Source organism: Echiichthys vipera, assembly GCF_963691815.1.
Source record: "Echiichthys vipera genome assembly, chromosome: 14".
Classification (NCBI taxonomy): domain Eukaryota; kingdom Metazoa; phylum Chordata; class Actinopteri; order Perciformes; family Trachinidae; genus Echiichthys; species Echiichthys vipera.
In genome coordinates this window covers 13,522,181-13,533,357 of record NC_139839.1, presented here as the reverse complement: position 1 = coordinate 13,533,357, position 11,177 = coordinate 13,522,181, and the positions used below count along the sequence as shown (strand labels likewise).

The 11,177-nt window shown below is 38.3% G+C and overlaps 1 protein-coding gene across 1 annotated transcript; it reads right to left on the bottom strand.

The window, feature by feature from the left end:
* Window positions 1-10,947, bottom strand: ufm1 (ubiquitin-fold modifier 1). The gene is made up of 6 exons (XM_083926455.1): window positions 10,898-10,947; window positions 10,741-10,797; window positions 7,140-7,197; window positions 5,226-5,265; window positions 3,500-3,532; window positions 1-504 (listed from the first exon to the last, which is right to left on the bottom strand). Coding segments are annotated over exons 1-6 (264 nt in total). The 5' UTR covers window positions 10,900-10,947; the 3' UTR covers window positions 1-430.
* Between the last annotated feature and the right edge of the window lie 230 nt (window positions 10,948-11,177).

Below are 11,177 nucleotides of genomic sequence, written 5' to 3'. Positions count from 1 at the left end.
TAAACATAGCCAAAATAGGCATGTGTTATTGGTCATACATATTTATTGTAATTTACAAACATACAAAAGCTATAACTGTTGACTCGGTTGTTTGTTAATCTTGGCATTTTTTTTCCAATGATGCAGCTGCTGTGTCTAATTACTCAAAACCTCTAGGCAATGGATGTCACTCCAATTCTTTGATACAACTACACACAGAAAAAAAAAACTTGACACTTGAAAAAGCAGGGCGCATGCAAGTGTGTGTGCATGTCATCATCAAGTTTAAATTAATATATATATATATACATATACTGTATACTCTCATGTGAGTCACTGTCAGTTGTGGGCCAGAAAATAAATATGACACACGCTGAGGTGTTTCCTGGGTCTCAAGTGTTATATGATTCTGCCGGGTGAGTCATTATGCCGTCAACGAGGAAAAGCTGCATCAGTCTCCTTGTCCTCCCACTCTGTCTCTGGGAATGATGCGAAGCTCCGAGCCGTGTTTAAGAAACACGTTCCCTGAAACACAGGACAGAGCACCATATAAAGATCACGGTTTATAATCTGCGTTCTTTAATAAGGGGTTTTAATGTCCCAGAAGCTAATTTACTGCAAACAACATGTCAACTTGCCATCTGAGAGAGACGCCTGGACTGTTTTAATATCAGAAATGATGATTTGTTCAAAATACTGATTTTCTTAATTATTATAACTGTACCTAAGTCTCTTTAACCTTAACATTAAGACAAATGCAGTTTCATAGATGTATTTATGAAGTTGCACACAACATTGGATTTAATGTTATGGTTTTAAAACATGGTCAGGGTCCAAACTCAAGGATAAAAAAAATAACATGATGCCTACTTTTTCAGCATATTCCTTCTACAGTAGCCAGATATCCAGAAATCAGGTAGATATTAGTGAACATGAACACACAGACACGCACGCACGCACGCACGCACACGCGTTTATTTGAATAATTTATAATACTGCATTATGGAACCACAGATAGTAATTTAATTCACTCATTTGTCAATTCAACCAGCAATCATGCTGAGATCATATACCTCATTACTGTTATACCATAGGAAATGTATTATATTGGTCTTATAGAGACGTGTGACAAAAAAAAATAAATTGTACAATCAGATCTGATCAATTTCCACCGTGTACTCAATTCTGTGAACGAGAGGCAGAGTGGGTGAAAAAAGACAATCTCAAGAGGTGTCTAAACTGAGGCTATTCTTGGTAGCACACAGCATGAATGTTACACAGAAACGCTGTTGTGAATGCCCACCACTCTTTGCTTTCTTAGCAGAAACGATCAAATGTTGCCTTCGGTCAGAGCAGGCATTACCTTATCCTGCTCTATGCAGAAAACCCAGTCATCCATTACCCGGCTACACAATAAGTCTGAACCTCAGGGAATCACCAAGGAGGCTGACACAGAGAAAAAGTGATTCACGGGGGCTCTGCAATAATGTGGGAATCTAAAGTGGAGTGAATTCTTTCTGAGAAAACAGCTTGGTGCATCTAGTTCGCCTCCAGTTAGAGGTCCCCTTTTAATTTAATTTAACATTAAATACTGCCTCTCGAGGCACCCCATCTAAATTCATGAAATCAGTAAACCTGTTTCCGTAAAAACAAGCGTGATGACTTTTCCATCACAGAGATGTCAGTTTAATTAACATTATTTTAGGGTCTCAAGCTTATTTAACCACAATATACATGTGAGTAGATGGTTAAGCAATCCCAATAGAGTGCTATGAGTCCTAAAACCCAGAGATGAGTTAAGATTTTTGCAATTCCGGTTCCCTCGTCTGCTTCTCAATTGCTTTTTTAATGGGTTTTGGTTTGATGCCTGAAATAAAGTCTGTGGTTAACAGAAGTTTAAGAATTTTTAACATTTTGTTCTATGACATAAAATACATCAGTAAATACCTCACTTGTGAATTTTAAGTCTTGTACGTGTGACGTGTCTTAAAAAAGACTGTTTGCTAAATGAGACTACAAACGTCATCACGCAGAACTCACAAAATCTGTTGTAAGCTAATAATGGTGTGACTGTGGTGTAGTTCATTCACAGCCTAACATTAGCATTTTACTTCTTTTATTTCTACTTCAAAAATCATACAAGTGGTGTTTTTTTGTGAAGGTAATCAAGCAAGTATCATAAACTTGTTTGCCCCAGAGCTTATTTTCTGCAATAATCCAAAGCCCAGTGGAAAATCGCATTGGCTTTTTGTTGAGGGAACCATGGAAACGCCAACTTCTAAGTCGGTCGACAAAAATATGTCACACCAGCAGCACTCTATAGTGCGGTATTACATCGCCTTAGGGTTAGGGACAGATTAGGAGCAATTCTTCTTCAAACAAAGATTTTGAAAACTTCCTTCTCAGGAAGGCATCATAGGCTTGGAGTTCCCTGCCCTTAGAAAAAACTTTTTTGGCATTTCCACTTTGCTCGACAATTCTAGAAGTTGAGAGAGGATGAGAGACTGGGCAACATAGGGCAGACTCCAACTCCGAATGTCACAGTTACAAGGTAAACACCTTAGCAGACAAGTTAAACCCTTTAGGTGCTTTCCACTACTGCCTGTGTCTGAGTCAGTGAATATTACTGACAATATCTTGACAAGCTGGAAGGGTAAGGTGCAGGGTCGGGCTAAAATTCAGTATGACATTTTATTTTCTGGCAATGGAATTGATATCATGATGTAAAGTAAATATATCAAGATTTGGTAGTACACAATTATGTTGTCTAAAATGACAACAACAAGCACATTAACTCAAATATCTCAGAAAATTGCAATTTTGGTTTTATAATCAAAATTATTTTACCACACAGTTCAACATGATTAACATCAACTGGATTACATAAAACGTGATGTCACATACGTGAGCAGCATTGTATCCTTATTGAGATATGGAATTATTAGGAGATGCTTATATCACCCAGCCATAGTTAGCGGTAACCGTTTTAACCTTTCTCTTTAGAATATTTAGTCTGTAATTATCATGCAATTCTCTCTTTTACACTGAATCAATGTTCTTTGTTTTTCAGTCATTAACCAACACCCTGTTTAAGTGTACTCTTCAAACCTGACTTAAATAACAATTATTTTAGCTGTAACAGTTTGATCCCAGATCGATTTGTTACGTTACCTAAAGTAAGGCTTTTCATGAAGCTTGACATTTCTTTGCCTTCTTTGTGGAACCACCCACATAATTCACTGCCTCTGGGGGCTTTATCAAATTAATCTTTTAGAATATTAACACAATGCCACCAGCATTACTAAAGTGCATCATGAAACAGGCTTTATTCAAGTTCTGCTTCGATGAAAGCACACTGACAAGTGGCAAAGATATTGAAAGAAAGCCCCAAGGTTGATTATGCTTTTGAGCAACTTAATATATTTGAATGAAAAGAAAAAAAAACACATCTTCTTTTGTGGAGATATAAAAAAAAAAAAATGATCTAAGCCACAGGCTCCAAAACAACATAACAACTCACCTGCTGTTTGGGCAGGGTTGATTCCTATTCCATCTGCACGACAACCATGAAAGGAAGAAAAAAAAAAAACAACCCAATGTAAATCAGGCAAATGACATGAGCACAGACATGAAAAAAACATAATTCACATCATCACTTTATCCATAATGATGTTGCACAAGGCAAAAAGGGAGTGCATGTTTCAGCAGCAGGCAATACCATCTGGAATAATAACAAACCATCCATTAATTCTGCGCCGATAAAACTTAAACTCATATTTGGCACGGCATTCATATCTCAGCCATTTTAACACAAATCTCAGTCATATGTCCAATTATTCATACAGGCCCCAAAAAATGTCACTTTTCTCTAACAAAATAGAAAAGGCATAGATTCTCTTAACTTTCACTGCAAGGTGGTCTTTGTTCAGGTGGTGGTATTTGTTCAGTTGGTGGTATTTGTTCAGGTGGTGGCATTTGTTCAGGTGATTACTATAAGGAGCTGTATAATCTTTACATTTCACTGGCTCAGGTTATTTTAGACATGCATCTGTTTGTTTGGTATTTGATAAAAGATTAGCTCTATTATTTTGCTAGCCAGAGATCAAACTGCTTGGATTTTGTTAATTTTTAGCCTCAGTACTACATGTTAAGTAATATAATCGAACAAACCCCTTTCAATTGAACCGTGAAGGAATACTAGTAGTAGTATATCAAGTAAGATATTTTTTTTTATTTGCACTATCTTTCATCTTTAACAATATCCACTGTATGTATGCTCTAATTATCTACAGTAGCTTACTTGTCTCTAATGTGCCGATAAAATGTCAGTTACAGGCCAATGTGTGTTAGTGGGGTCTGGGGGCTGACATCTCGCAATTCCTGCTGGAGGCCGACACAGATCGATAAGGGTCATAGATTACGTAATGCCTCTTCAGCAGAATTAGTAGCAGAAACAGAATAAGGCTTGTACTCTGTGGACTGATGGTCAAAATGCTGAACCCTAGAAGGTTTTAAAGTAAAAGAAACTCCGATTGGCTCCTTTGAAATATCAGCACCTGAACTCAAAGTACAACAATATTTGTCATGAACTCTACAGGGTGCTTGGAAATGTTACGGATAAATTGAATTGCCCTTCTAAGGATAAATAAAGATAAATAAAGATATCTGAATCTACCCCCTCTTTGAAATTGTATTAAATGAACCATATGTCTAATGATGTACCGTAATGTAAAGCCATTTAAGGTTTATTTCACAAATCTTAATTTTAAAAAAGCGCAAGATAGTGAGGCAACAATCATTTTTCTCCTAGCTGACTATATCTTAAAAAATAACTTTATTTGGATTTGGCAGTTACCATGTTTCAGACGTACTGTAGTAAAAGCATTGTGACTTACAGTTGAAATACATTACAAACAATCAAGAAGATGCCAATATTTTCACTGATCATTACGATGTCATTTGATTTGCCAGCCTTCAGAAGCATCCAATGCAGTTCTTAATGTTGGTAAAGTTCCCTCAAATCCTCACAGATTGTTGTTTAGGTTTTGAAACTGTCAAAACCTGGTTTGTAAAGATTGGCACTCTCTTTGAAGTAAGACATTTCTTAATAACTGTCAAACTGGTAAACGTCACTTTTTCTGCAGAATCAGAATCAGACATACTTTAATAATCCCCAGGGGAATTGTTTCTGAAGAGATACATAAAAAAAAAAACATTAGTTGAGAGACTTTTCCCCCCAAACTCACCATTTGTTATTATTGCACTGGTTGCTGATGGCACTTTGAACTGTAAAAGAAAATGAAGCAGGAGAAAATACCTATTAGTGAAATTCACAGCACTCACATTTCAGATTTTTTTTTAGCAGCGCTAAAAGATTTTGGTTTAATAACCAGGAACATGTTGCAACCCAAATCTGCACCGCCTGAGCACATGAATAAATGTGAATAAAACATCAAAAAGGAAAGCTCCATCTACTGAGTCAGCGCACTGAACTGCACTGACTTTGTTGGCAGACAACTTCAAAATGGGAGCTGTGGTTATGATGTGTTCAGAAAGTTGGTGAAACAAGCAGAGAGAAAATGCTGTGTAGTGTGTTTTGTTTTCAGCCTTTTGTTTGCCAACTTTTACACTTGACAAACACACATGTTTGTTTTCCCATGCACATAAACACACACACTCTCACTCATACAACAGTAAGGAGAGAGCCTGAGGGCGAGATAGCCACGCTTGAATTTCTGGAAGAAAATCACTCAGCTTGGTCACAATGCACGTCCTACTTCAGTGTTCGAAAAAAAGAGGATGTGAGCTGGTGAGATTTGCAGTGGAAGGATAGAGAGGGCAGTCTGTCACCAGGGAGATAAGGTTAGCTAAGTGCTGCTCACTACTGCCAGGTAGCACAATCAGTTTCCATGAAATACAGTTTAGATCAGGAATAAATGTGTGCTTGGCTTTCTTTCATGTAGCATAACATTGGTGGATACAATATAGTCTATTAAGGATTAGAGTGAAAACTAAAATTCCACCACAGTTTGAATCACCCACTGCTACTTAATTATACAATTATTTACGTTTTCAGTTATGCCTTTCGGGAAAGGTTTTAGTGAATTCTTCTTGGGATTTTCTCTGTCCAACCCATCAGGCAGTTATAATGATCACTGAAGGCTTAAAATACACCCCTGCAAATTACATGTAAAACAAATAAAATTGTGGCATTAACTAATCAAGCTCAATTCCAGAAAAACACTTAGTTGTACGGCTGTACTTTGGCAAAACAATTGCTTCTGTTTAAAACAGCCAATTGTGTAACAGAGGCAATAAACACCCTATAAAGGCTACACATTGTAAAAGCAGCACATCAGCACCTAAGCAGGAGCGCCAGTCCTCTGTCAACCATGCCTTCAGCCACAGTATTACTGTGCTTTCAAGTGAGTGTGAAATGGACAAAAATAGCCTAAAAAGAGGTGTTGGGTCACAGTTGTGTATTGAGCATGTGTGACACAGGAGGAATCACACGAGTAGACAGCTGTATTAACTTACATATTGCAAATCTGTTTTACCAGACAGTCAAGCAGCGCAAACGCACCAAGACTCAATTTCAGTTTATTATAGGTGAAGTTTGGCTCATTGGATGTACAGTGCTGGGATGAAGCCTGTCAGGCATATGCTACCCTTTTATCTACGCTATTGGAAGATTGTGATTGGTTTAAAGAAAAACAAACAATCCAAAGTGTTTTCCCCCTTTCCCAGGAATGATAAGCAGTGCAGCCAGACTATACTCCATAAAGCTGCGGAGATATTTCTATGCATAGCTCCTGCAGGAGGAAATATATAATATATATTAAAATATAGAAATAATAAGTCCCACACAGACCAAAGTACTGAATGTGGACTGGCAGTTAGCGAGAAACCATTTCACCTCCTGAGCAATGCTGAAGAGACCTTAAACAACACACTGAACCCCCAACTGCTTAGAGCGCTGGCTACGTGGCAGCCCCTTCGCTCTGACATCTCTCCATTAATGCATACCTTTGTGTGCACGTGTGTGTATATTGGGCCTATGTATCTAATGTTACAACAAGAGAGTGTACAATTTAATAAAATCTACATGACTCCCTGCTGGCGACAACATATTTACAGTATAGTGCAAACAATAAACTTACCTCCTCAGCTGCAAACTTCAAAACTGCTGTGAATGGCGTGCTGTCAGGGACGCTGAGTCTGTAACAAAATAATAGATTTTAAAAACACCATAAACTTCAGTTTTTACTGTACCCCTAATGTTTTTTCATTTTCAAAGCATGATTGCCGCATGATTAAGAATCATCTCTAAACCTATTGGCCTGAGCTCGGATCAACAAGTGCCTGGTCTGCTTTAGTGTTGTAGGGCAAGTCTCTTACACCAACACAACAGCTTCAGAAACACAATTGCTAACACAGCTAACCATTCATTTTGACTTGCAGGGAGAAGAGAACAAAAGGTAAACTTCCTCAGGCCTCAGTTGAGTGTAACATTAACTTCTGTCAGGCATGTCTGTAAGAAGATATAAGACTAGTTAGGCGTAGTGATACACTTTCAGTTGGATGCTATTCCAATGAATATGACTCTCACACACCCCCAACAACTATACAAAATGAGAAATCAACAGACACTTTTCTTAGACGTGGATAGGGGGAAAAAAATCTGCAGGTTACAGATGCAATCGCCAAGTAAGATAATTTAGAAGGACCTGAGGTGGTGGAGGCCAAAATCAATTGACACAGTCAGTAAAGCAGCAAGAAGCCGAGAAAGGAGCTTAAGCTGCAGCTTCAGCACTATGAGTGAGAGCGAAAGCTTGTCACACTACAAAAACCACCATGTTGCCTTAACTCAGAGTGAGTGGTAACTTGTTTGAATGTGACTGGCGATTATAAAAATAAACGGAATAGACTAGAAGTGTGCTTAAGTTCAGTCCTTTGCCAGAGTTAATATGCTGCTCATTTAGTATCAATATTATCGCTTTATTCACATTAAGGCTTAAACAGCTGGAGCGAGACCTTGTCTAAGTTCATTAAAGAATCGACTCCTTGTCACGAGACTAGCCTAGTCTGCAGCTACTTTACTTTACTCAAGTCAGAAGATTCAATGTGAAGCACTGTTGGGAAGACCAGGCATTATGCAGAAAAGAAGGGAAAAAACACTGCGGGGAAAAAGCTGATAAATGATTCTCTCTCGTCAATCAGTCTCGTGTTCAGTTTGACCTATGGCAGATATGCTGTTTCTGACAATAACACGGATCATTTCAGCACTATCTTTAACATGCACAAGACAGACATTAAAAGTTATCCAAAATATGTCAATTAAACACAATGCAATAAAACATGAATTTTATGTGAGTCTATTGCTGTCATTTAGCATCATGTTGATTGCTATACATGTAAATGGTCAGGAGAGTGTTTGTGTGCTTCTGAACAAAAAACAGCACAGAAATGCATGACAACCTCAAATGGCATTTTGGTTCCTTTCAAGGTTTCATGTGAAAAAACAAACAAACAGAGCTACATACACACACAACACCATTGAATAGAACTCAAAATCTTTCTTGAATCATACGCATCGTGTAAACGACCAATAGCTCTTATCTACAAACATCCACAGTTGAAATTAGTTAATTCTCACAGTCATCCTCCACCAAAAAAACAATTAATGGAATTACTGCAAATACTAATAAAAGTACTTAATCTGGAGTGACAGGAATAGAATTAAAGAAATCAAAAAGATTTTACAGTCCCTGCATAAAATCCTCATCCATGTGAGATTAACTCTTAAAGGCAGTTTTCAAATCCATGTGCTGAATAAGGAAAGCGTTTCTTTGCTCACATTAATGTTTAAGACTTTAAGATGCGTACGTATGAACACAATTTAATAACATCAATAATTGTTTACAGACCAATTGTGGTCCAGTGTTCGATTTAATTGTGCAATGTGGAAACGTGAAGCCTCCAGAGCAATTACATTTTTAAATGAACTATATTTGCCCCTTGCACACATGGCAAACTTGCAGGTGCAACTCATGGAGCTCCGCAGGTGGATGGCTGGACAAGGAGCCCCAGCTGCCTGCCAATGGAACTAATGTTAGCAATCTGCAACTAAGTAATAGTTTCGCCATCCTGAACCTGGCGTCATTCAGACTAAAATCGGCAACTAGCAGACAGCATTTTTATTGGTATCTGTTGTTTGTTAGCCTGTTAGCTTCTAACTGTTTGGCTGACAACTATGATGGCAGCGTGTTTTCTCTTTGTACTGACAGTCCGCTCTACGATGGAGGATTAAGGTTTCTTTGCCGGTGTTGTGTCAAAGTTGTTCCCCAGTCGAGTAGTGTTTCACATATTAGACAGTGATTGGTTTATGAATTAGTGACGTACCAACTAAAGCTTGCCCAGGATTGTTTTAATTGCAGAGAAGTGCACCGACATCTCTTTCTTCAGGAGAGGAATGTGAAATCAGCTTAAGTGACAACATTTGCTCTGATACAAGTCACTATAGTCAATGTCAGACCTTTTAGAGGACAGAAACAGAAAACAAACACTTTTTTGAGTGCAGGAGGACTTTAACGCTGCTCACAGAGTGGTACACCTAGGAATGGGTCCTATACTTTGAGGATGGCATGCACTAATTGCATTGCTGTCTGTTTTTACCACAAGCATATGATGCTGCCAAGTGAATGTTACGTCCATAACTTCTTACCAGCAGTAGCCTGTCTCTTCAGTGTAACTTCACAAGGTCCACTGTACTGCCTATTGCTGTTGATATTCCTCCTGCCTGTCATCACTGATCGTGTTTGTCTCAAAAAAGTCACAGAAAAATTAGCTTAGTGAAAAAGTGACTTTACCTTTATTGAGGGAGACCTGTAAGATCAGATGGTACGACTCTTGATATGGTGCAAAACACATCAATTTTATTCAATTCATTTCAATTTTATTTATAGTGCCAAATCATAACAGAAGTTATCTCAGGACACTTTACAAACTAGGTAAAGACCACACTCTATGATAAGCATAGACCCAACAATTCCCCCGTAGAGTACGCATATGTAACATTTGTAAAACTGAAGTTAAGGGAACTGTTGACTGGTGTAACTTTCCATTCAGTAGTACCGGTGTTGTGCCTATTCAGCACCCCTGCCGTGACATGCACCCCCTGGCATTATAGGTAGGTAACCCAATTAAAAGCACACACCTTTGAACCTATGAATTGCAAGAAAAGCTGGAATTATATTCAGGAAACGCGAAGTCAAATACATTCAACTTGCTCAAAAGATCCATTTAATTCATTTTGTAATTATGGCTGCAGATGTTTCCACAGAACATGCAAAAAGGTGTTGTTTTGTGTTCGCTATCATCAAAGTTTGTGATTTTAAACTCTTTAAAATAGTTTAAAGACTGTAAGTAACCAATGTTCTGACCGTTGTGGATTACCTGTATATAAACTACTCCTATAGGTGGAAACAACAGCCTTCTGATCCAGAATATCACCAATAATGCGAGGGGGTGCATTTCACGGCAGGGGTGCTGAATACTGCAAAACACCGGCATGTGAACCACAGCTTTACACTAACAGTTGTCGCCTGACTACGTTCTCTATAGCTCGAGCACCACCAGCTCAGGTTGCCATAGCAACATCTAAGACAAAATCATGTGTTAGCGGGCATCCAAAATGTTAAAGAACCAGTTAAAACTCAATGAATTGAATGAAGCTGTAACTGCTGCGCTGTCAATACTCACACTTTGTAAGGCAGCCGGGGGTCCGACGTCAGGGTGATTTTAAACGTTACTTTAGACCTGATGAAGAAAGCGAAATAAGAGTAATTAGCACCGTGGTGTTGGCTGATGAATATGACATATATTCAGGGGGAAAACACAGAAAAGGGCAGAAACTAACATCTTTTGGGCGAGACGACTTCGCTTGCAATCTGTTTACACACACCCGGAAGTCCGAAGGACCCTTACGTACACGTCATCCGTCTGGTTCTATTTTTGACAAATATCCGCGTATGTTTAATCTTTTCGGGACTATCTCAGTATTTTTTTAAAAAAGAGAATTTTTGCGCTGAATTTTGTGTACTTTATGAAAAAGAATACGGCGCTATGTACTATTTATTATCAGGCTTTCATACCAGATGACACACATTTGCCGTAAATGACAACAGAAGGCGCACACA